Here is a 26,169-nt window from a genome sequence, read left to right as displayed (position 1 = left end):
CACGATCTTCAAAAGTGACTAGTTCACTTCCTCGCCTACAAATGTTGGATGTCCAATTTGAGACCATTTTAAATGGCCCTGAATTTCAGCACTTTCCCAAATTTCAGACAGGTGTTCAGCACTTTCTGAAAATTGAGCCCACTTTAGGTGTCTCAAGTTGGGTCCAGCAGAATTGAAGCACTTGAAATCATGCGTCAATTTAGAATTTTTTAGCCTACTTACTCATTTCTTTTCCCATATGAAGAGCTCACAGCATTTTACAAAAGGTAGGTAATAATTTACATAAGATCGGCCATACTGAGTCAGACCACTGGTCCACCTAGCCCAGTATTCTGTCTTCCTACAGTGGCCAGATGCTTCTAAGGAAATGAACAGAACAGGGCAGTTATCAAGTGATCCATCCCCTGTTGTCTAGACCCAGCATCTGGCAGTCAGAGGTTTAGGGACTCCCAGAACATGGGGTTGCATCCCTGACCATCTTGGCTAATAGCCACTGATGGACTTCCGTGAACTTATCTGATTCTTTTTTGAACGCAGTTAAAGTTTTGGCCTTCAAAACGTGTCCTGGCAATGAGTTCCACAGGTTGCGTGTTGGGCGTCTATTCCACAAAAAGGGAAAGAGGGTCACAATGAGGTGAAGTAACTCCCCCAAGGACAGAGAGGGTGTCAGTAGCAAAGTGAAGGACTCCTGATCTCCAGTCTTCAAAATTAACCATGCCCTTTTGTTACAATTGTACTTACAGGCAGCATGAGCATTGTCCCTGGTGGTCCTGGTAACCCATCTGCTCCTGGAAGACCTGGCCGGCCAGGAGGTCCCTACAAAGGGAAGAAATAAAGAGAAATTACTAGAGCATGTATGTATATATTATTTAATTCAATCTTCCTCACAGGTTGCTATAGCTGGAAGGGCCTTTGCTTCTCGTTAGCCTTGGCAAAGACAAGAACACTCAGATATATACACATTTTGATGGTATCCAGACTGATGGTAAGGCTGGCGGCATAGAGGTGCTTACAACGGCCTGTAGTGTGTTGCTTAAACACATATGGTATTTCTTAGTAATTCCATCCCCCTGCTCCCTTCCCTCTATAGTTTCAAGTCAGCCATGAGCAATTTTCAGATGAACAATAAAAGCCTTTGCAATGTTCCAGATCAATGCTATGAATCTTTAGTTGAGTATATTAAGCCCTATTAAAACCGTATATAAAACCTGGTATAAAATGTAACTCAGAGCAGTGAAGCAGAAATGCACTGAAATGTATTTATTCTTCCACATGTTTAATTGCCTGGTTCATTTCTTTCTTTTCATTGTTTTTTGGTGTTTCTTTTGTCCTACCAAAATATTTCCATCTGCCTTGGGCCAAACAATCAGTTGGTGTAAATCAGCAAAGCTCCACTGACTTACATGAGTCGATTACCTTGATCTCACTCTATGGGAACAACCTACGCATTAAACGTTCTACAGATGAAACTCTAAATAACAACGTAGATCCAACTTTCCTAAAACAGTCTCCAGATTATTTGCACTCACAATTCTGTGCCTGCAAAAAAGTACAAATTTTCACAGACATCCAGCAATACAGCACGCAAATGAAGACGACATCTAACTACTCAAGGTGCATGACTAATTACAATTTTCCCATTAGCATGCAAAGCTGTGGGCCTTGTAGATTTGATCCCATCCTATGAAGTCAACAGGAGTCTTGCCATTCATTTCAGTGATGGCAGGATTGGCCCCTATCTGAGAAACATTTCTAGTTTCAGGTGTAATCCATCATCTTCCTGCAGTTACTTAATAAGGTCTCACATTAATTTTACTTTTCCCCTCTTCTTAAATGAAGGATGCATAAATCCCCCTTGGGAAGTTCTCTGGAGCAGGATAGGTGAGCTGCACCAGCCATTCTGAGCCTTTAAAAATACAGTCTCTCTGAGTATGTGCAATGAGTTGCTTTTTCTTTTTTTGTGCCTGTCTGATTTTGCATGTCATGGACGATATTGTCTGTCTAGGCTCTTCCCCCCCAGGAGACGCTGAAGAATCTGAATTCTTGAATGGATATACAAGAAACACAGACTGGAGTCTTGCTCATTCTAATTCTCGAATCAATGATCTGCAAACACAGTCACCCTCACCCCAGGCAAACACCAAAACTATGACATCACCACCCTGGCACAATGAGTCACCTTCCTTGTGATGAACTGTACTGGAGTGCCTAGAGATCAGGTGCTGTGGATACATGTAATAAGAGAGGAACTCTGCTACAAAGAGCTTACTATGTAAACAGACAAGACAAAGGGAAGGTGGTGATGGCTGGGGGAGAGACAGAGGCCCAGAGAAACTAAGGGTAAAATTTTCCAGTTTTGAAAGCAGCTCAGGGCCAGATTTTTAAAGGTATTTAGGCACCTAGCTCCCACTGACTTTCAATCAGACGTACGCTCCTACCTGACCTAAGTCACTTTTGAAAACGAGACTTCGCGTATGTCTACACAACAATAAAAGACCCATGGCATGATCGTGGCAGGTCTAAGTTAGCTGACTCGGGTCCGTGAGACGCAGGCTGTGGGGTTGTAAAACTTCAGCGCAGATATTCGAGGAACAAGAGTCTCAGAGCCCAGGCTCCAGCCCACACAGCTGGTTTGTAGCCCCGCCTCCTGAGCTCCAAGTGCCAGAGTTAGCTGACCTGAGCTCTCAGCCTCATGCCCTGGGTTTTTTTATCGCACTGTAGACATACCCTGAGGCTCCTAAGTCAGTTAGGTGCTTTGAAAAATATATCCCAAGTGATTTGCTCAAGGTCACTCAGTGAGTCTATGGCAGAATGGGGAACTGAACCCAGGTGTCCTGCTCTTAGTTCTGTGCCTTAAGCACCAGGCCACCTTGCCTCCTTATATGCTGTAAGTACTTTATCTATTTTTGTATTAGAATGCACTTCTCCTCCTCAGGGCCGCCAGAGGATGCCAGGGGCCTGGGATCTTCGGCAGCAGGGGGCCCTCGCTTCGATGGTAATTAGGAGGCGGGGGGTCCTTCTGCTCTGGGACCCGCTGCCGAAGTGCCCCAAGACCGCGGTGGGGACCCCTGCCACCAAATTACCGCTGAAGCGGGACCCGCCGCCGAAGCGCAGCCGGGTCTTCAGGGCAGTTCGGCGGCGGGTCCTGGAACAGAAGGACCTCCCGCCGCCAAATTACCGCCGAAAACCCGGCTGCGCTTCGGCGGCGGGTCCCACTTCGGCAGTAATTTGGGGGCAGGGGGTCCGTCTGCCCCGGAGCAGACGGACCCTCTGCCGGCGAAGACCGGGAGAGGAAGAAGCTCTGGGGGCCTGGGCCCCACAAGAGTTTTCAGGGGCCCCCGGAGCGAGTGAAGGACCCTGCCTCAGGGGCCCTGAAAAACTCTCGTGGGGGCCCCTGTGGGGCCCGGGGCCTGGGGCAAATTGCCCCACTTGCCCCCCCCCCCAGATGGGCCTGCTCCTCCCTCCCTCCCTTTTCACATTCTCTCTGCATTGTGTGTTTTTGTGTTTTATTTTTTTTAAACTCTGTTCACTCTTGTTTCCTTGGATTTCTTCCCTCTCTTGCCTGTGCTCGCTCTCTCCTCCTTTCTCAAAAGGGCACCCAATACCAAGCCAGTCCAATTTTCAAGCCCATGATTAGTTAGTCCACAATTAGGGAAAACAAAACTGCCCAACCCTACCCTGGACTACACATACAACAGCTAGACTATTTAGATACTTGCTGCCCCATAATCAGAGGCACTGGAAAACATTACAGATGAAGAATCCAGGGTTCGCATCACCCTCCAACTGACCCAGAATAATAACACAGCTTGAAAACCTGCAGTAAACAGCCACTACAGCCAGTGATTTATCAGCAGAAAACACAAGCAGTCCCCTCAGCTGCTGGAGGCAGGCTGCATATCAAATCCACCTATCCATTTTTCAAGACTAGCTCACGATGTTACTTCCACTTTGTTTACTTAGCCACTTCGACACAGGAGTCCCTGACTCAGCTGATGAGGAGTTGACAGGTAAACAGTCCCATCTGTTGGATTAAAAGCACAATAAATAATTTAGGCCAAAGTTGTCTTCCATAATAAACTCTTTCTCTCCACTTCGCCCCCACGGTCCTGATGTATGATTGATCAGCTCTGGGTTTGTTTATCTCTCTTCATGTATTCTGTCAAATGAGTGTTGATAAAATGTTAATACACAAGCATGTTTGTCGTGGGGGGGGGTGTATTTTCAAAATACCTCAAATTTAAATTCAGTTCAGTTTTCCAAAGGCTTTTGAGTAACTTTAAAAGAAAACTGTTGCACGCCAGTGTAAATTGGGGTGCCTCCAACGAAGTCAATGCTGCTACGCCGATTTACAACAGCTAAGGAATGCTGCAAAGCTTCACACTGCTTACAAATGTTAATGGAATATGGACGCTGGTCAGGATTTTAGCCTAATTTTTGGGGGGCGCGAAATTTGGTCCAGAAATCTCAAAGGATTAGATTTCTGACACTTCCATTGCTGGCCCAAATGTTTGTGAGAAAAGCCTTTCAAATCGGTATTTCAGCACTTCTAAACCAGTTGCCACCTGAAACCTAGAAGGAGAAGGGCACCCAAGATCTTCCAACAAACATTTCAGAACCACAACAAAGGGCTGAGACCCAGATGCAGTGCCTGCGTAGCCAATGGACGTTTTAGCATTGGCCTCAATGCTACCCTAAAAGAGGTGCATGGGTGTACGGCCTCAGGGCCAGATCCTCAGCTGGTGTAAATGAGTGTAGCTTCACCTACTTCAATGGAACTTGGAGACAGTATGCTAGTTACGGATCTGGCCTATTATTCTATTTCGTTCTCTATTCCATGGCATAGTGTGTAAAAGGGTAGAAGCATCCAGGGTGTTATCCAACTAATTAACACATTCTCAAAGGAGAAAGACAAAAGAAAACAGCTGTGCATTTGCCTCGCAAGGAGCAGAGTGATCTGGAGAAATCCATGGCACTCTGCTGAGACAGGGATCATGATATGTTTCTCTGCTGAATGGCGGGAAGGATGTTTTCCGGAGCTGGTGTTTGTATTCTCTTTGTGAATGCTTTGGAATTCAGTTTGGATGGCCTGTGACACTCAATAAATCGCTGCCATCCCCCTGCCGTTTGGCTACATTCATTCACTCAGCATGTTGTTCTTTAATCATCCACTTGTAAAGACACCATGACAGAAAGAAACTGTTCACACCTTAGGGCCGAGCGCTCGGGAAACACACACAGTTCTGAGAAACAAAGGAATCTGCAGAGAGAGGCATGATCAATGCCCGGCATAAAATCAAGGGATGGACTGTCTATCAGCCTGAACAAACTTTCTGAACATGTCTAACCTCGTGGGTGCCAAGAGACGGGTGTTCTTCCTTGTGCAGAGTCCAAGGCAGACTGGTGCGATGGCCCTGTGGTGATGGTAACACCACCAGATCTTTCTGATGACAGATTAATTTATACCTTGGATATGTGGAAGAGCCCTTCCCTGCTCCATTGGCTAAAGCCACATTCTCCAAAGGAGCTCCCTTTCTCCATCAGCTCATTCCAGTTCACAGTTTCTTGGGAACAGGGGGATATACTTGGAATCATCTCCCAAATGCCTCTTCTCCTTAAATCCTTCCTTAAGCCTTCTTAAGGTGATCTCCTCACTGGTTGTTCCACGGCTCCCTCCCACAGCTGGAACTCCCCGTGGTTTGGGGCAGTGTGACTGACAGGGCTGCTCTGTAGCGCTTCCTTCAGAGCCATGTTTGGTACCACAGCCGTTTCACCCTCTGTCCCCCCAACTCCCCTCCACCCTTAGTCTACAAAGTTTGGCCTCCAGCTTGAGGCAGGACAATCTGTGCCATAAGCTTGGGGCTCGTCTCTGAAGACTCAAGTAAGAAAACAGCAACTCTTAAAGAAAGAGGAAAAGAACCCTTCAAATACAAACACTTTGTTGCGGCCCTTAGGGTAAAATCCTGACCAGGGCCCAAGTTCTGGGTGAGCCATGAGGAACCATTTCCCCGTCCCAGTCCCACCCAGCACTGCCTCTGAATAAAAGCAGGCAAGTCTTCTTAACTGGTCTGCTGGTTGTTGATTGGTCATTTTTGCCCCTGGTCCTTCTAAGCCTCTGGAGGACTGTCTTGTTCGTCACCTGGTCTGCATGGATTTTCCTTGGACGGGGAGTGTCAGGCCACAGATGCCTCCAGCAGAGGGCACAGAAAGCCTGATAGACCTCGTCACACGCAGGCAATGCAGTGCTGAATGAGCAAACCAGAATGATGAATAAAGTAATACCAATATACTAGACAGCACCGTTGGCTTATGTTGATATAGCTGAGTATCACTGATGCATTAATTTGATGTACTTGGCCGGTCTCAAAAATCTTTCCGTTTCCACATGTGCCTTATGCTACATCTGTAAAATTCCACACACAAGTTGTATACAAGAATAATAATGCTAATAATAGACGAATTAAAGACGATCCGGTCTAACTTGTGGAGCGGATTCAATATATTTCTAGTTGCCAGGCTTTATTAATTCACCACTTTTCTATGCCCAATATGCTGCATACTGTTGGGTTACATTTTGTTTGACATGAGATATTTATAAACAAGTGGAAAGTGCAGTCTGCTCCTGAATGCAGAGGCCGCCTTTTGCGGCTGTGTGTGTGTGCATTGAAAAGAGTCGGGGATGTCGTGCCTGCCAGCTCGGCATGGCCATTCAAAGGCAGGGTGGAGATCCTGTTGGGAATCATAGGGAAGAACAACAGAAATAAGGGCACCCGTCCCGCCTTCCAGCCTGCCACACAAATGAATTCTTAGGAGCAGAGGACTGAGGTCATCATACATGGAGAGGTGATTAAAGAAATAGCTATGGATGATAAACAAGGCACAATTCATTGCTGCCCTGCAGCTGCACAGATCCCTCACTTGGGGAAATGCCCCAGAGGCAGAATTCCTTCCCTCCCACATGCATCTGACAAAGTGGATATTCACCCATGAAAGCTCATGCTCCAATATGTCTGTTAGTCTATAAGGTGCCACAGGACTCTTTGCTGCTTTTACAGATCCAGACTAACATGGCTGCCCCTCTGATACTTGACATGCAAGTGTGATAAAAAGTCTTAATTTTCAAAGAAAGGGTCCAAATTAGCATCATCACCACTCGAATGCCCTGATAGCCAATAATCCATTTAAATCCATCTTAAAACCACAGCAGAGACCCTTCCATTGAGCTCTCCATGGCTCCATTTTGCACGTGCATATCATGAGGCTATGAAGTTGATACTGAAGATCTGCACCCTGGTGATTACCGCATTTCCCAATTGGCAGGAAACCTGAAAATGCAACCTCTGTTATGCTGGTGCCTTCAAGCTCAGAGTCTGTCTCAATGGAAGGCAGCCAGGCAACCATCTTGCATTCAAAAATTCCCCTCGATCACATGCTACAGGAAGAAGCCAGGGAGAAGAAAGTGTTTGGAAGGCACTCACTGGAAAGGGAATGTAGAAGTCACCCAACTTTGGACAAGAGCCACATCATCTCAGGACACATCAGGGAGACACACGAGATTGTTTCTTCTGATTGATCTCAAGGAAACAAGAGGATCAAGTGCATCTGAGGAGGGATTTTGAACACTGTGCATCAAGACAGAATTGCAGTGTAGGCCAAAAGAGAAGGCTCATGGGAGTTCACTATAAAAGCGTGCAAACAAAGGAACTGTCTGGCTCAGGCTTTGCTTTGTATCCATGCATGAGATCAAGTCCAAAAAGAGTCATGCCAGTGAAAAAAATGTAGCCATATCTTCCTGATGGTTGTTCCTCATATCTTGATATCTTTCTTCTTGTGTTCTCATTTGTAAACACGTGTGTAGTCATTTCCAGCTGGTGTTCTGGTGCCTGGAGCCAGGCAAGAAGTAGTAATTAAAGGGAAAGGATTTGAATGGAAGAACAGTTGGCCACGTTTTGCACTGGTCTGAGCTCCTAGCTTATTGAGCAAAGGAGCCAGCACAGAGCTCATGTACTACTTAAGCCTTTAAAATAGGGTTTAAGGGCGACTTAGGTTGTCCACAGACTTCGTGCTGGCTCTCTGCAAACGAGTGAATTCCAGCCGTCACATATATCAAGTTCATTCCGGTTTTTCCAAATTTTGAGGCATTAAACAAACAAACAAACTGCAAGAGCCCTAATAACCAAAACCTCAGAAGGAACTTAAGTGTTGGAATCTATTAACTAGCACAAAGCCTAAGGAAAGACACTCAAGGAAACCTATTCCATTTCTCTTGCTTTTAGCTGGCCAGACCTTTATTTCTTAGCTCCATCTGCAACCTTTCTCGGCTTGTCCAGCTAGAATCGAACAACCCGTAGCTTGACGTGAAGACAGCTAAGAAGATACGTGCACCTGTGCTGAAGCAGTCTCAAGGAATGAAGCAGCCAGCTGTGCTCATGAGATGGGGGAAGCTGGCAGGCGAACGTACAGCCAACGTCTGATGTTGGTTAGAGAGACAAATACCACAGCAAGGCAGGGAGCAGGTTTGACTGTGATGGCTAGCTGAATCCTATTTGTTTTGTAGCCTTAGTGTGCCACAGATATACAACTTTGAACTAGGGTGTTTTGTCTGTGGCCTTTTAGACCACCCTATTAAGCCTGATTCTAATCCCATTTAAACCACGGGTGTAACTCCACAGCCAGCCATTAAGAATACACACTGAAGCCAGATGCCAACTTTTTTTTTTGCCTAGAGGCAAATGCTCATAAAGAACAGTGCAAAAGCAGATGGCCACAACATATGGGGATAGGTCTCCCCCTGCCACGCCCCACCCTCCTAGGTGGAAGTTACTGCACCCGATGCCCTTGCTCTGCTAAGTCGACAGAAGATGTTCTGTACCAGTGCCCGCTTTAGAAATCAGACCGAATGACCTGCCAGAAAAATGTGTTCAAGATCCTGACGAGGAGACTGAGGGAAACGTTTTCTGCTAACCATTCCCGTCCTCATGACGGTATTTGGTATTCACTAGATAACAGTGCTGGGGGGAACAGACACATTAGATATTCTTGCAGCTTTTTCAAGATGTATTGTCACTGCCATTCATCTCTCCTCTAGAGTTACAGAACAGATTCGGGGAAAACAGAGCATTAACTGGATTCTTCTCCTTTTGTTTCTGGGCAGATTCCAAGAGTTTTTTTTTTGTTTTGCTACTGAGCTTTTTTTCCTCTTTGATGTTGAAAGACCCTTGCCATGACTTCGACCACAACAACAAGCTACAGGCAGAGTCTGTCGTTAGTGCTGTTTTTATTTTTAGGTGAACGTTTGGCACTCATCAAACTTGCCCATAATAGCACACTTCTGAGCCAATGGCCATCTTCCCATGCGCACTGTGCCAATCTACCTCTCTCCTGACCTGGAATGCACTCTGTGCGTCTCCAGAGAGGGTCCTAAACGCTATGCTATAATGCACCTCAGGGAAGGCATCTAGAAGGGGCCCAGCTCTGCCTTTCACGAACTCAAACATTTTGTCAATGGGACGCAGCTCTCCACCCTGTTTCACCCTCAAGTCTCCACTTAGCGGAGACCGCCAGCTGTGCACTGCGGTGTAGAAGTAGGAGGTGAGCGTGGAGAAATGGCCATACTTGACTAAGGTGAGAACAGCGGTGACCGAAGCAAGGTTTGGACTGCAGACGGGCCAAGAGGTTCAGATTGGGCCAAATCTTCATCCAACCCCAATGTCTGTAGGTTCATAATGGTTTAAAGAGAGATAATCTCCCTGTCTTCAGCCCCTGAGTTAACTATGGGTCCCTCTCTCATAGCCCCCTTCTTCCTCGCTAGTGAGGGGATGAGTCAGACCTCCTGTTGGGAAGCTCTCCCTTAGGTTATCCTGGGTGCCCCTAAACACCCCACCTGATGCTGTAGCTGTCTGGGAGCCCCATCCCCATCCCAGAAGTACCCGTGACTTTGTGAAATAGCAACACACAACAATATTGCAGAAATATGCTCAACTAATCTAAAAATGCCTCTGTTGTGTGGCCATGCACAGTACTGGCACAGGGCCAAGTTCCGCTTGCCTCACTCACACACAGGCTGCTGAAATCGATGGGGCGTGAGTCCGGTGACAAAGCGGAACCTGTATGCTTGTCTCTGGTGCCAAATGTGTTTAAGCGTGCACAGCCAATGTCTGTCACCCACTCGCGGCTGCAGCGTACTGGGGCTGTACGTCTTAATTACAGTTTAGTCATGCAGACTCTACTATAGCTCACGCGTCAGGGTTTTTAAGGTTCAGAACCAACGGTTCTATCCCCAATTCTGAGTGAAAGCATTGTCTGCCTGTTGCAGGATCAGGTAACCCTAAGGTGCATTGGGCCCAGCATACCGATCAGCTGTGTCCCAGCTGAGACTGCTCAAGCTCAGTGGTTTGAGCACTGGCCGGCTAAACGCAGGGCTGTGAGTTCAATCCTTGAGGGGGCCGTTTAGGGAACTAGGGTAAAAATCTGTCTGGGGATTGATCCTGCTTTGAGCAAGGGGTTGGACTAGATACCTCCTGAGGTCCCCTCCAACCCAGATATTCTATTATTATAAAAGCCAAAAATGTAGCTCTGTAGAGGGAGGAGAGAGTTTGGCCTGGTGCAGGATGAAAGGCCCTGGGCCTCTGCAGAAGACCATGGGTGAGAGGGACAGCAAGGCTTATATGTGGAACTTATGTTGAACTATTTTATTGTGTCTGAAGAGTAAACTGTGCCCTAAAGGAAGAGTATGAAAAGACTCTGGGCATGACACTGAGTATTTCCTGGTCTGGTGAAGGAGTCTATCAGGCTACACCGTAGTTTGTGGCAACACATTTGTTCCTTACGTGCAGGCCAAACAAGAGAAACAGGCTGGATTTTAATGCACTGCTTTAGGAGATTACTACTTTTCCTCTTCTGCTTCATTCAGGAAAAGTCGCTCTATAAGCCTAACAGTCTAAAATTAAAGCATTGCTTACAGTTCTTCAATGGAAAAAAAGAAAACATTTCCTAATAATATTCACTTTTTCCCTCCTAAAAGCTTTCAGCTTGGAAATGCAGTGATTTATTTACTCCGGCCTATGAAATCAGATTCCTGCCGAGGGACTGTTCTAATTCCAGCAGCTTGAGTCTGGCTGTTACAGTAGTTAGGTTCTAGTGACCTCATTTCAGGCCTTCAGAGAAACAAAAGCAAGCCGCCGCGGTACTCCAAATCCTCCACTAGGTGTCAGGCCTAAATTAACTCTACAGACACTGCCAGCTGCATTGTGTATGCAGAAGCAGGAGTTTGTTTCAGCACAGCAACTGTACATATTACTTCTTTGCTGTTTAATTTCCTCCTACTGGGAGAAAAATAGCATTTAACTGTGGCTGCGTGATTCAGAGGCAAAGAAAACAAAGCAGAAATGAAAATATATTTGCATGGTGGCCATTTGGGAGCCTCAATTTCAGGCAGCCCTAATCAGAAACCAGGGGCTTGATTTTCAGAGGTGCTGACTACCTAGAGACATCCTGGATCTCAGCTGGCATTGTGGGTGCTCAGCACTTTCTGAAAATGAGACTGTAGGTGTCACAAGTTGGACACCAAAATCCAGGAGCCTTGAAAACACAAATAAAACGTATCGGGGACAGAAGAGTATTTTGCCCAGCAATGAATTGAAACAAAATAATTAATAATAATAATAATAAAGGAAACCACCTAACAATCCGATTGACAGAGAATGCAGGTCAGCTGCTCGTGCCTGTCAGTAACGCAGAAGCTTCTCCTAATAGAAAGACACAGTAATGTAGGAGAAGGATCTTCATATTAGAGGTAATTTGAAAGAAAACAAAACCATTCTACATTTCTGTTATAGGCTACAAAGTGAAATCCACTGAAACCATGGAGCTCCTGTGAGAAAGAAACACCATCCATTGCAGAAGTGGTGGATATTTTTTGTTCCTAACAGGAGGATTGTTTAATTAAGGCTCCAGGTCTGAACTTAATTCATACTTTTCCTGTGCTAGAAGACTTGTGTGTTTGAATGAAAGTTTTTCACACCAACAGTCAGGTCCTACATCTTCTGAATCCTGCAGTGAAACCTTAATTTTGTATTTATAGCACTGCACAACTTTCTGAGGCAGCAGACCCTGCCATAATGCAGAAAACATTGCCTGCCATCTAGTATATTAGACAGGCTGCACTTGCCTACTGAATAACTCTCAGACACATGCCTCACTTGCCCTCCGATTATTACTGAGACACAGTGTAATTACCTGTCACACAGGAATAAAGGATGTGGAGAGATGTCAAAGGGTTTCTTTACACTAAGCTTCTTTGAGTTAATTGGTTGCCAAGTAACTTGAGGTCATTGACATATTTGTAAAGGGCTAGTGTGGACACTCCCCAAATGTTTGTTCCAGGTTCAAACATCTGTCCTTTACCCCAGGCTGAGTTCTGCTAGGCTTACAACTTCTCCCCATTTTGAGGCAGAAGGGCTAAAGTGCAAGAGGTAGTTGTTTTCAATTACCAGTAAGACCAGTTATGTTTTACACCCCATGTCACATTTTAAAGCTCCACAGTGAACGACAGCCACAGCCAGAGAATGTACATCCATTATACTTACTCTCTCACCGGGGTCACCCAGTGGACCCACAGGCCCAGTAGTTCCCGGAGGTCCTGGAAGACCCTAGTATGGAAAAGACAGGGCAAAACATTAGGTAATAAAGGAAAACATGCTGTTATTTGTGTGAGCATGCGTGCACAAAGGAAAGAAACAGAATTGGAGCTGTCTATTTTAGCAGATGGGGCGGCTCTAGCTTTTTTGTCGCCCCAAGCACGGCAGGCAGGCTGCCTTTGGCAGCTTGCCTGCAGGAGGTCCATTGGTCCCATGGCTTTGGCGTACCTGCTGCCGAAGTGCTGCCGAATCCGCGGGACCGGAGGACCTCCCGCAGGCAAGCCGCCAAAGGCTGCCTGACTACCACCCTCGCAAGGACCGGCAGGGCGCCCCCGTGGCTTGCCGCCCCAAGCACGCCTTTGGAGCGCTGGTTCCTGCAGCCGCCGCTGTTAGCAGAGTAAAAGTGACCCTGAACTGCTGTGATATCCAGGTATGGCATATGGAAGCAATAGAGCCCAGAGAAGTGTTAAAAAAAAAACAAAAAACCTGACTTACAGCTGGGCCTTCAGGACCGGATGGCCCTTCGATGAGCATGCCCTGGAAAACAGTAAGAGAGATTGGTCATTAGCATGGCACATCCTCAATGTGACTTCCGCAGTGGAGCTCAAAAGTCAAGCCCGTCTTGTCTGTTCTTAGCTCATCCAGTCTTTTGCTGCTCACAAGCCCAACAGGTGTTTGCGCATCCCAGTGCTGAGCTGCTTCCACATTGTCTCAGCGGAGTATGGGTCCGTTGTCATTGGCACACTACATCCTGTGCACTGAAAAGCAAAACTGTCAACCAGTTCAGCCCAGGCTGGGAATGAATTAAAGTCTTGCCCCTAACCACCAAACCAGAATCACACCGGGTGAGAGTGAGAGGAATCCTCTCTCATCTTAGTCCAAGGTCAAGCACATGAAAAGCCTTGCACTGTGTCTTGAAGGCCAGAAAAACCAGGCTTCGCTGGAGTGAGTTTTGCAGCCGATGATCCCTTTGCTCGGAATGCTGTCCCTAGTTCCAATCAAATTCTAAGGCATTTCCAGCGGTCTTTAAATCTCTTTCCCTAGCAGGCTTTATGCAGAGATTTACCAAGTGAACCTGCAAGATCATTGTGTGGGTACTATGCCAGGGTAATGTTATCTCATTGTTTAAAAAAAAAATATTTTGCTCTTCCTTTAAATCATGAGTATGGTGTACTCAGTGGAGTTGGGTTTTTTTAAGGGGGGGGTGTTGGAGGGAAGACAGGAGAGAAACTTTCCAATAGAACAGTCAGAGACCTATGAGGAAAGGACCAGGAACATAGGTTTGGAAGGATCCATGGATCAAGCTCTACCCTTCCATCGTTGGACCACTGACTAAGGCCAGGTCTACACTACGAGATTAAATCGATTTTAGATACACAATTTCAGCTACGAGAATAGCGTAGCTGAAATCGAATATCTAAAATTGATTTACTCACCCATCTTCACCGCGCGGGATCAATCCGCGCGGCTCGCTGTGTCAAATCCAGAAGTCCGGTCGTCTAGCTGCAGTTCCGGAATCGATCTAAGCACGCTCTGGGATCAAGATATCGTGTCCAGACTAGACGCGATATTTCGATCCCCGAGCAATCGATTTTAACGCGCCAATCTGGCGCGTAGTCTAGACGTGGCCTAAGTTCAACATAATCCAACAAGGTGTCCATATTCCAAGCAGCCCATTTCACCTCTCGCCGGCTAATTTGTAGCCAGCAGAGTCATTTCTCCTACAGGATGAAATCACCCCATAAAAGTCAGCAAATGTCAAATTGACTCAGTCAGGAGAAGCCTGGGAAGGAGCCAGCCCAGCGATCGAGTTACACTTCCCCCTCGAAGGAGGGTGATCTCCCCAGGTCAGGGTTGAAGCTAAGGCCAGTCAGTGGAGCAGAGCCGGTGAAAGTGTGGGCTGACGTCAGCGCAGCTGCCTAGGTCCTGCGCACTGGAAAGGGCTGAGCGGAGTGAAGCAGTCAGGGTACATGCAGCAAACAGGGAGTCCTGCCCCAACATCTGCACTTCTTCAGCCCCCCAGGAGAGAAAACAGATCACACTATATTGCCATGACAGCTCCCCCAGTGGGATACCAACCCGTACACATACCCTCTGCAGCCATATCCCTTAGCTAGCACAAGGAGCTTTTATGGTATCGCTACCCATTTCTAGCTGATTTAAGGGCTGCTTTGTGGATTGTTTGGATATATGGAGGGGACAATTCTCTGTTGATTTAATAGGGGAAAGTCCAGTGAAATCAACGCAATCATGCAGATTTATATTAGCAGAGAATTTGGTTCATGGACCTTATCCTACAGCAGTTTAACACCGTCGTTCAACTGACTGCAGTAGAGTTACTCCTGATTTACATGGGGTGTGAGAAGAGACTCATGCATGGCCCTCATTTGTCCTGAGTTAGGACAGTGAGATTCTTCTCCCTGGATGGAAGGATAAGTGCGGGGAGGGAGGGGGAATAGATGAGCTGTCTGAAACTGATTAGCACAGCTGCAGAATCTGGAGGATATGTTGCCGCAGGCTTTTCAGGAGATGTGCCCATGAGTTTCATGGCAACGGATGAGGTGCAGAAAAATAGAACAGAGGTTAAATACTGGGACAAGGCTGGTCACCTTAAGAGCAACTTGAGCAATGGGATGACCTGCCGAGGAATGGAAGGAGGTGGAAGGAGAAAATAAATAATAATAATAGCCTCGGTACCCAGGATGAGTGAGCAGGGTGCAAACCTACCAAAACCACACATTCCTTGCTCGCTCTTTCCTGGTATGCAAGGAGGTGGGAGCTATTCCTTGCCTCTGATCTGTCCTGGGTGAAGCAATGCAGGTTTGAAACACTTGGCCTCAGTGTGACAAGCGGAAGCAAGGGGCTTTGGTGGTGAAATTTGGACTGATGAACAATTCATACGGAAGCAGTATTACTGCTAACAAGGGCTGAATCTGGATGTGCTGGGAGAAGAGAGGCCTTAGGAAATCTCTTCCTTTCTGGACAAGGAGCATAGGATGGAGTATGAGTTCTTTACCTGGAGCTCCGAAGAGATGCTTTGAGTGTGACCTGGCTTCCATTCAGTGGACCTGAGTCTCAAGGGGCCATGGTCTACAGGCTAAAGAATATATCCGCCTAGCACACAGAGATGTCACCAGCATGATCTAGCTCTGGACACTCTCTATTTTCCTTTAGTTCAGATGAACCGGGGGCAATAAGTTAAGTGAGTAGGAGGCAGATGGAACACGCCCAGCATATGTATCCTCATTGAGCCAATCTCTTCACATTGCCCCAGCCAAGGCTCCCCAGTCCTGATCTGAGCAGAGAGAAGACAGTTCAGTCTTTATGGCCCATGTTGCTATTGGCCGCCCTCTGCTGAGACTGCTGACAAGGGACCAGTTAGGATGGAGACTGAAGATTCCCTGCTCTCTGGGAACAGTGGGCAGAAAGCGATGGTTAGTTTTGCACAGAAGGGAAGGGTAGTTGTAAGTTATAAACAAACAAAAACCTTGCAAAGCAGTGGGCTCACAGGAGCCCCTAACTGCACCCTTCCTCCCAGGCTCCATTTCCTTTGAGAAACTGGACCAATTAAAACACCACCCATCTGCCTGTGCGGCAGCTCCGGAGACTAGAACCGTCCCCAGACCTCCACCTCCACTCAATGCTGATAAACTCCCCTCAGCTCTCCAGAGAGTCATTGCCCATATAAGGAGCCCCACGACCGTCAAGAGCTGCTGGGTGCCAGTTTTATGTGGGAAATACTTGAAGCTGTCTCCTCAATGGCCACGGTGCCGAGAGCTCTGCTTCCCACAGCCAATCACCAAGGCAATGGAGGCCCTTCAGAGAGGAAGGCCTAATTAACCTATTCCTGATACAGACAGTCTGGGCATCCTCCCACATTTATCCGTTTGTTTATGTTGGGCTCCGGCTGTGGGGACATCTGGAAAGTCTCCTCAGCGAGAAATTCCAGTGGTTTCCATTATCCGTGCAATGCGACAAGGCAGGGGAGCAGGAGACAGGCTGTGTGACAGGAAGGGGCAGGGAGGGACATGCAGGGGAAGAGGAGGGGGCGTGGGATGGAATAAAAACTCTGGTTAGTGGAGCGAAAGCCACAGATTTGGGAACCCCATTCTGCTCTGACTGAATCCAGTGCCAAAGCTCCTGTTGGCTTCCGCAGGGGCAGGATTTGGCCCCATGGCCTGGCTTCATAAGATGGCAAAGTGCTGTGAAAAGGTTGTTCCTAATTTGTTTTCACCCATTTGCATGAAGTCATTCTTGCCTATGTCTCAACTCCCTCCTCATCTCAAAGCCTCCCTTCTTTCCCCATTCCTTTCTCAGCACCCTTCCATTGCTAGAAGATGAAGGGTATCGCTAGCAGCTTTCCATTTTTGCATCCATGCCAACAGCCATCCCTTCTGGGCAGTCTCATAGCAAAGGAATTTGCAATGCCTTGCGTAAAGGGACACAGACACGGGGAGCTCCTCAAATTAATCTGAAGGGATGAAAATAAAACAGGGCTGTTTTAATTTACTCGCTTCCATCTGAAGAGCCCAAGCATTTTAATAAAGGTATTATAATTTCTGCCTGTTTTATAGAGCAGGGGAGGGAAAGGTCAGATGTTATCCTAAGTGTCAACATTTGCCATCAGTTATCATAATGTGGCATCTTAGGCCTCGTTTTCACTAGAAAACTAGGTGGGTTTAACTAAGTTGGTTGAGGTGTTTCACACCCTTAGTGTGGCTCTGTTAAACCAACTTAAGTCCCCATGCAGACAGCGGCTAAGTCGACAGGTGATGGATACCTGTGGAGATGGGAGAACCCCTCCCATCAGCAGAGGTAGTGTCTGCACTGAAGCACTAAAAGGAAACAGCTGTGTCATGGGTGTTTTAAGTGTAGACAAGGCCCTTAGTCACAGTTCAGAGAGGAAGAGAGATTTGCCTAAGGTGACAGAGTGAGTCTCTCTTCTGTTTGGCTTTGCTCTAAAGTTGTACAACAATGAACAACAGAATCCAGGAGTCCTGACTCCCAGATCCTTGCCCTCATGCATCTCCTGGAGACCTTGAGTGTTAATGCTGCCTTTGCCAGCGCAGAAACTATTAGCTGGAGGGCACCATTAGACTCAAGACTGTGCTATCCCGCTGCCTCCAGCAAGTGTCAGCACTGAGTAAGGATTGAAAGACAGATGGACTGAAAGGAAAGAAAGTTCAGAGGACTCTAACCCCCCCCCCCCCCCCTGCTCCGGCTCGACTCTTAAGCCTCCCCCGGACCTGCTCCGGCTCGACTCTTAAGCCGCCGCCCCCCGCCCCGCCGCACCCCCACAATCCAGCAGCTCTGAGCTGAAGAAAGTGCCTTTGCTTAAGAGAAAGAGCACAACGAATCTGCATTTATCTCAGCAAAATGGGAAGCAAAGGAAGAGAGGAAAGGCAGCATTTGGTCTTGTTTATTTTCTGGCAATGGCTACATATGCTCCAGTGTTTTGAAACAGCTAAGGCAGCCAGATTCTTTCTGGATGATTACACTTAACTATTTTGTTCACTCTGTAACATTTCAGATTGGACGGGGCAGCCTGAGTTTAAGCAGCTTCCTTCCCCCTCCCGCCCCCGTATTTTAACAGAGCTTTCCACACCTCAGTTAGACAAAATGTCCATTTTGTTCCCTCGTCTGCAGAATGAAAGCAGGGCCCAGAAAGGAAGGAATTGACTTGGAGGGTCGGGAATGCTTTTTAAAAGCAGAGGTTCTGGGTGTCAAACCCTCCCCCCTACCCTCCGGGAAAGGATCACGCAGAAGAGAAACAGAGGAAGGACAGAAAAAAACCAACTCCAAGAGATAGGAAGTGTTGTCCCCTCTTCTGGCCATGTGTTGGCATTCTGCCAATGAAAAATGAGGTTAATTGAGTTATTGGTCTGCAGTGAGTGTGTGCTTGGCCTTTCGGAGACTCAGGCGCAAGATGAACAGTGGTAATTGAAAGGAACCAAATACCCATGGGTCTTTCCTGGGGGTGAGGAGAGGGATGCAAACACGGAGGCAAGTTGAGATTTTAAAGTGTACTTATGGATGGGAAAGGGGCTATGTAATAATAGTTTCATTCCCTGTGAACCTTTCAACCAGAGCTCACAACAACCAGTTGTTCCTCAATCCCACCAAGGCAAGACACCGTGTAGACGGGACAACTGAATTCCAGTCCGTTTCATGTGACATCAGTTAAATTGTTAGCTAACCTCTGATCACACAGGGACTGGATTTTCAAAAGGTGTTGAGCACGGACATTTCTTCTTAAAGCCAAGGGAAGCAGCAGGTTTTCAGAAGCTCGGAAAATAAGGGCAAGAGATTTTATCAGTGGTGATGCTGTAAAAACCAAAAGAACCCAGCTTGATTCTCAGATCCCATTAGGGTAGCTGGGGAGGGCTGTAATTCAAACCGACGACTAAGTAAAAGCCATTGGAGTCCTAAGACAGGCTCTTGCTAGTTCACTTGTACATAACACTGGTAAAAAAAAAATGGCCAAAGAATTGTTACAAACAAAAATAGCTGTTTGGGTGGGAGAGGGGAGAAAAGGAGCTAATGGAAAATTGTAATTTCTTTCCAAATTATCCTTATTTCTTAAAATAAAATCCCCCAAAATCACTTTCAATTTTTATTTAAAAAAATCCAGAAAATTTCTACCAGAATTTTTTTTTCATAAAATGAAAACTTTTCAATTTCTTTTGAAATTATTTCATGGAAAATACTGACCATTTCTCTACGAACTGCAGCTGTGGGCATGAGATGTGACTACAGAATGTGCAGGCCTATGACTGCTTTTCAGTTCCATAGATGAGGTCGGGGAGGTAATATCTTTTATTGGACCAACTTCTGATGGTGAAAGAGAGAAGTTTTCGAGCTACACAGAACTCTTCTTCAGTACCATACATTTCCATATACACATTCCCACCCCCTGAAGAAAAAATCTTTGTAGATGAAGGGCATTCTTACCGGTTCAATTATTGCAGGCTCTCCCTTCTGTCCTTTCTCACCTCGTGGGCCACCAATCTGTATCACATAAGAGAAATACAGGCAGTGAGATAAACAAAGAGGATATAAACTTGCTGTCTCAATTAGATTCAGACTACAAACCAGTAACATGATCAAGACGCAGTCAGCAGAGCCCATACCACCCAAGGACTGAACTTGGTGCAGATGGGTGCAGAAGACCCATATTAAAAAAGGAGAAAAGACTAATTTTGTTACTATCTAAGGTTCTGTTCCATCTCTCTAGTGCACAGCAGTTTCAAAGGTCAGCTATATGTAAGGAATTATTACCTCCATAAGCAGCAGGATAAATTAAGGTGACCTAATCGCGGGCAACTTTTCAATCAATTTTTGATCTTTTTATATAATAAGATGCTCTAGTTCAAACAGGAATTACTTGGGGGAAGTTCTATGGCCTGTGTTACGGTGAAGGTCAGATTAGATGATCACAGTCGTCCCTTCTGGCCTTGGAATCTACAAGTTTGTCTACACCAGGGGCGGCTCTAGCTTTTTTGTCGCCCCAAGCATGGCAGGTAGGCTGCCTTCGGCGGCTTGCCTGCGGGAGGTCCCCAGTCCCGCGGATTCGGTAGCTTGCCTGCGGGAGGTCCCCGGTCCTGCGGATTCGGCGGCTTGCCTGCGGGAGGTCCACCGGTCCCGCAGCTTCAGTGTACCCACCACCAAACTGCCACGGGATCGGCGAACCTTCCACAGGCACACAGCCAAAGGCAGCCTGACTGCCGCCCTCACAGGGAATGGCAGGGCAACCCCTGTGGCTTGCTGCCCCAGGCACGTGCTTGGAGCGCTGGTGCCTGGAGAAGTCGCTGGTCTACACAGAAACACTCAGGAAAATTAATCCAAATTATCTTTTAAAGTGGATTAGTTAAATCACATTACATTTCTGTGTGGATACACTTTTTCAGAATTTAAGTGGCCTTAATTTGGTTTCGCTTAATTCATTTTGGAAGTGAATTAAACTGGACAGAAGTAAGGCACTTTAATTCTGAATGACAGCATCTACACAGAGGGTAAATGCAATTTAATTTATTTAAAATTCATACCTTTAGTTAATTCAGATTAATTTTTCTCAGTGCTCCCACGTAGACAAGAACTTGGAATCTAATGGGTCTTTTCCTTTTATAACTCCTACATATTACCTGGGGGAAGTGTAAGGGATTTAGGAAGTAGGTCGAGGTTTCCTGCCCCTCCAAAAGCTGAAAAACTAGGCTAAGAAAGCAGCTGGAAAGAAATTCAAAAAGGGTCTGGAGTCGGAAAGTCTTCCATTACCCCTTCATACTCTGTTTCTTGGTTAGCAGGCATTCCTGGCCCAATATCAGGAGAGACAGTTCGGTCATAATAGTTATCGTAGTAATTCCCATCATACTCTTTTATTGTCTCTTCAGTAAAGTCTTTATCTTGGTCGTCTCCCCCTTGACTCATTTCCACCTCGGCCTGAAAACAAGAACAGCAGCATGTGTCAGACAAAAGAGGCCCCTAACCCAATACATGCTCTAAAAACTAAGGGGAGCAGTCTAGTGAATCCTCCAGATAGAGAGGACCAGGGGCGGATAAGCTTTAGGATAATGGCCCAAGTAAATACAAATACAAAGCGATAATAAAAGAATGTTTAGTAAAGTAGCACCTACAGGCTTCCAGGGCCCACCAATGGATTCCTCCAAAGGGACTTGAAAGCAGGATTACAGATATAAAATACTAGACCCACATGGAACTCAATATGACATTTCCCCCGAATTTCCCATATGCTTCATGAAATGTATTGCATGTGTAAAATACCCTGGGTGAGAAACCACGCAGAGTATGAGCAATAACACATGACAAGAAGTTTCAGACATTCCACATTAAGAGGCATGAGGCTAAATGCTCAAACCCTAACTCATTCCAAACCCCAGATAGCCCAATCTCCAGGTTAACAAGCATAGAGAAATTTACATCTGGTCCCATATCTAAAATTCATACTGAAACTGAAATTTATCATTATGAATCCCAGATTTTACAAAGTTCCCCCCCTAAAAAAATTTTTTTGGAAAAATCAAGGTTTCCCTATACTAGGATCTTCCATTTGTTCACTCCCAAACTGATCTTGGATCCAACATTACAGTTATGCTTGTTCCAAAAGCAGAACTTTGAATATTTGCACTTAGGCATCTGAGAGGGTACTATTCATTCGTTAGCACACATTTCTCCCTACCCAAATAACTCCCTCTTCTGATTCTTAAGAGGAAATATATGCAATGGTTCAGCAAACGAGGACATCTAGACAAAGCATCAGAATTTCCTTGCTTCTGGCCAACCTTGTCTGCAACAATGATATCATAGTCCTGTAATTTCTGTAACCTCCAGGCCAACTGTCCCATGGCATTCTGGAATCTAAAGGGTATTGTGAAGAAGTATGTCTGTTCTGAGCACAGATTTTTCTCCCATGCAGGTTATGATGAATATGGTCCATGGCTTTAATTACTTCTAACAGTTCAGAGAGAACTTATTTCACCAACAGAAAGGAAGAATTTAGAGCTGCTGTAATATGCCACCATCAGTTCCAATCCTTGTTCTTGGGCCAAAACTGCTCATATTCCATAAGCACGAGCATCTGTGTCTAATCTGAAAGGGGTTTTAAAACATGGGTAAGCTAACACTAACAGTGAAGTGCCTTTTTTAACTCTGCAAAGGCCAAGTAGTCATCAATGAAATCACAATTTAGCTACCACCCTTGGGTTTTCTTTTCTCACTTAACATATGCACATTCTGCTATGTTGGCAAACCCAGAAATGAGAACAGAGTCCTAGAAAATTCTATATATCTGTGAGCCAGGAGGAATTTAGCCACTTCTGCACCACGTCTTCCCCTCCTTCATCCAGTGGAAATTTCTTTCTCACTGATCAGCTGACCAGGGCATTCTCTTAACAAGAGCTCACATTTCCCTAGATTCAGTTCAACCGTAATTCTTCAGACATTAGAATCTGTTGCTTGCCATAAACACATAACATCCTAACTGGAAGACCTTCTTGTTTGAAATTTAAAATGCTATAAACTCATACACTGAAGTCTTCATATTTTTTTCCATTTAAAAAAATATCAATTTGCTTGAAAAAGAAGCAACATTTTTTGAAAATTTTGACAGAGGAGGAATTCAGAGTGAAAAACGGACATTTGGGGAAATGTTGAGGGGAAAAAACCCTCAAAAATCTGGGTCAAAGCAGGCCTGAAAAAAAATCACCCAAACAGTGAATTTCTTTTGTCACTTTCAAAGAGCCTCATTCAAAACAGATTTTCCACCACTCTCTTTGTTGAAAAATTATGCAGATAAGAATTTGAAATTGTGACACCTGCCTCCGGAGGAGAACAGCTTGCTCCCAGCAGAGCAGTCATCGAACAAAGCATATTTTTACCTAGTTCCCATCTTTCACAGGCATATTTCTCCATACTGAATGTTCAGAATTGCTTTGCTGGAATTTATCACATAGTTATTAGCCACAATGAAATCTAAAGCCAATATGAGTTCATTGCCTAAATCCGCTTCCAAAAGCCCAGCTCAGACTCCAAAAGTTTCATTCTTATAAACCCAAGTTACCCCATTTGTGAACTGCTGCTAGTTCTCCAATCACAGTTTCCATCTGAGTCCAATTTTATAATACCTATCCCCCAGCATTAACAACAGGCCTGGTCTAATGTTCACAGCACACGTTTCCTGATCTTATTAAAGGGCTGTGACAGGAATTTAGGAATTGCCACACTGGATTCAGACTAGCATCCCGTTTCCAACAGGGGCCAGTATCATCTGCCTCAGGAAAAGAAACTTCTAGTAGATGGGGAGAATGGCCAATAAATCCCACAAACTCCCATATTATTTCAATGTTTTACTTTTGTATTCAACAGCCGGCAAACTGCCCTTTTCTGCTGTTGAAGGTCAAATCCAGCCACCTCTGGCTGTAAACAAAAACTGTGCAGCTACTCCGTGTTTTGCCCCTTGGGCTGAGTGCCATTCTGGTTCTTGAACTGGGTGAAGAGTGATCATTACATCACGAGTGATGGCAAGGCTGGACTGAATGTCTGACAATTCGTCACAGGACCAGGACTTGAGAGACATGTCTCCCCTAGTCTTTGTGCTGCTACTGACATTCTCTGCATCAAACTGAGCATGATGTGTTTTCGAACCTCTCAACTGTTCCTTGTCTCCAACCTGAATCCCATTTCTCGTCACAAAAATTAGGTACAGATTTAGGCTTCAAGATTTCCACCTCTCCCATGAGCAGGTTAGTGTGCTGCTGCATGGCATTGGAAATTCAAATCCTTCAAAGTCCATGGTGGCAGGTAGGGCCTATGGCTTCCACCCACTGATTTTAATTTTCAAGTTATCTCTTGGTCACCAATAAACTGGTATGTTGCTCACTTATTTGGCATGCCTATCTTAGTCTGAAGATATGCCCGACACATTAACCTACAGAAGTCCTCTCCTTGCTCTGATGGATTTTCCTTGTTCTTTCTTCCTTTGCTTTAAACAAACTTGGATCAACTCAGATTGGTAGATAGCCCGAACCTCACATTAAGGGCCTTTATCAGGTCAAGATAACTCATTCTCTTTTCTGGGATTTATTCCAGCTGCATTATTTGGTCTGATCAGGTTAAGCCAGCTGTTAAGCCTGCTGACTCCCTGTTCATTTTGTCAACCATTCATTTGCATCAAGCTATTAAAATAAACCTCTCAGGAACCTGCTTTTTCCCTTCTAACACTGAATGCTTCCGTGCAGTCCAAGCACGGACTGGTCACTCTCCATTTCACCTTCCCATGTGTCCTGCAGAGCATCCTGGAGTTAGCGCTTAGGCACAAAGTCTTAACATGTTTCCTTACCTGAAGCTTGTTTCTTTTCTGATTCCATATCCTAACAACCAAATTGGTCTCTGAGCTTTTCATTTCCTCATCCAAGCATTTTCCAAAGTCATCAAATCCCATCTCTAGCTTCTCTCCTAGAGAGTTCTAGTTGAGCCAATGAATTCTGGCTGTTTTATATTTCCTGGAAAACCTTCTCACCAATTTTTTGTTCAGGACTGGTGCTCAGTTCCTCAACACATTTTACCAGGCCATTGTATCTTTTCATGCAGCCTCGCTTTCCTCCTCCACTGCATTTTTTTATTCCCAATTGATTGGATTTGATCTCTGCCTTGAGATTTTCCTTCATCTGTTGCTGGCTCCTCTCCTGTCTTGCTACAGCTGCCTGGATCTCCATTTGGCCAGCTTCCATGACATCTTTTAATTTATTCTGGGAAGCATCTATGCCCAACTTTAATTCTCTTGGCCAGCCTTTGCTTCCTCTTTGACACCTTTCTCTGCTTCCCAGAGAGGTGTATTTTTTTTGACGGTATGACAACTAAATTCTCCCTCTCTATTCAAGAAGCAATGAAAATCTCTGCCAGGTCTCCTGGGAAATATTATCTCACTACTGACATTGGTTGTCAAGGATTCTGGGCAGAGAGGAAGTCCAGAAGAGGGTTATTTCCTCTTGGGAGAGAAATTTAGTAGGCACAGACATGACACTTCTAGTCTAATTTGATGACAACACCAGTAGGGACCCAGCTGAACATCAATATTCGATGATGAGGGCAAGACACATGTTAAATATGGAACATTCACAGATGCAATCAGGAAACAACCCAAATTGCTCCAGAAAGCAGCTGTGTTCAAGCTTACAGCCAACCTTTCTTGTACCTGCCTCTGCCCATTTGGACAAAACGTGACAGATGGACCTCTCTGAGATAATAGGTGCCATGAAATGAGACATCGCAAAATTGATTGTCTACATTATCTAAGTGTCTATCAAGGCCTGTCCAGTAACTCACTTGGTTATTGCTAGAACGAGTCAGGACAAAAAGGAAACAATTTTTGGAAAAAAAATATAATATTACCCTTTAAAGTTTGACATTTTTAAGATTCAAATATTTCAAATATGACATAGCTAGCTACAGAATAGAGAGAGATTTTTTTTTTTAAATTTCAAATTTTTCAAATTTCTACCAGCTTTAGATAGTTGTCATTGGGCTGCTCTGCTTCAGGGTTTTGTTGGTTTTGTTGAACTTCTGGGATGGCGGTTTCCCTCCATATCTCAGTTAATTTATCTTTGGGAATGTTGTAAGGATTTCCACATGCCTGTATATTTAACAGAAACTGGCCAAAAAATGGTGACAATTTTTCACAACAAACAAATGGGATGAAACTGTAGAATTTGGGAGAGGGAGGGGTATAGACCTGCCTGAATATTAACTAACATGTAAGGAGTGCAATCTATTTAATCCAAAACACAGGCCTGGTCTACACTACGCGTTTAAACCGATTTTAGCAGTGTTAAACCGATTTAACGCTGCACTCATCCACACAATGAGGCCCTTTATATCGATATAAAGGGCTCTTTAAACCAGTTTCTGTACTCCTCCCCGACGAGAGGAGTAGCGCTGAAATCGGTATTACCATATCGGATTAGGGTTAGTGTGGCCGCAAATCGACGGTATTGGCCTCCAGGCAGTATCCCACAGTGCA

General features: G+C 45.5%; 1 protein-coding gene across 2 annotated transcripts in view; it reads right to left on the bottom strand.

Moving 5' to 3' along the window:
- Nucleotides 1-26,169, bottom strand: part of COL5A1 (collagen type V alpha 1 chain) — a 260,301-nt gene that overhangs the window by 107,766 nt on the left and 126,366 nt on the right. For both annotated transcript variants that reach the window (XM_075060418.1, XM_032767553.2), the window contains exons 8-12: nucleotides 20,910-21,074; nucleotides 19,590-19,646; nucleotides 13,134-13,175; nucleotides 12,588-12,650; nucleotides 742-816 (exon numbers count right to left, since the gene is read on the bottom strand). In XM_075060418.1, coding sequence (XP_074916519.1) covers nucleotides 742-816; nucleotides 12,588-12,650; nucleotides 13,134-13,175; nucleotides 19,590-19,646; nucleotides 20,910-21,074 — 402 coding nt within the window. The remainder of the gene's footprint in view (nucleotides 1-741; nucleotides 817-12,587; nucleotides 12,651-13,133; nucleotides 13,176-19,589; nucleotides 19,647-20,909; nucleotides 21,075-26,169) is intronic.

Source organism: Chelonoidis abingdonii, chromosome 24, assembly GCF_003597395.2.
Source record: "Chelonoidis abingdonii isolate Lonesome George chromosome 24, CheloAbing_2.0, whole genome shotgun sequence".
NCBI classification, from domain to species: Eukaryota; Metazoa; Chordata; order Testudines; family Testudinidae; genus Chelonoidis; species Chelonoidis abingdonii.
Note: the sequence above shows the minus strand (reverse complement) of the source record. Positions and strands in the feature narration are given on the sequence as shown.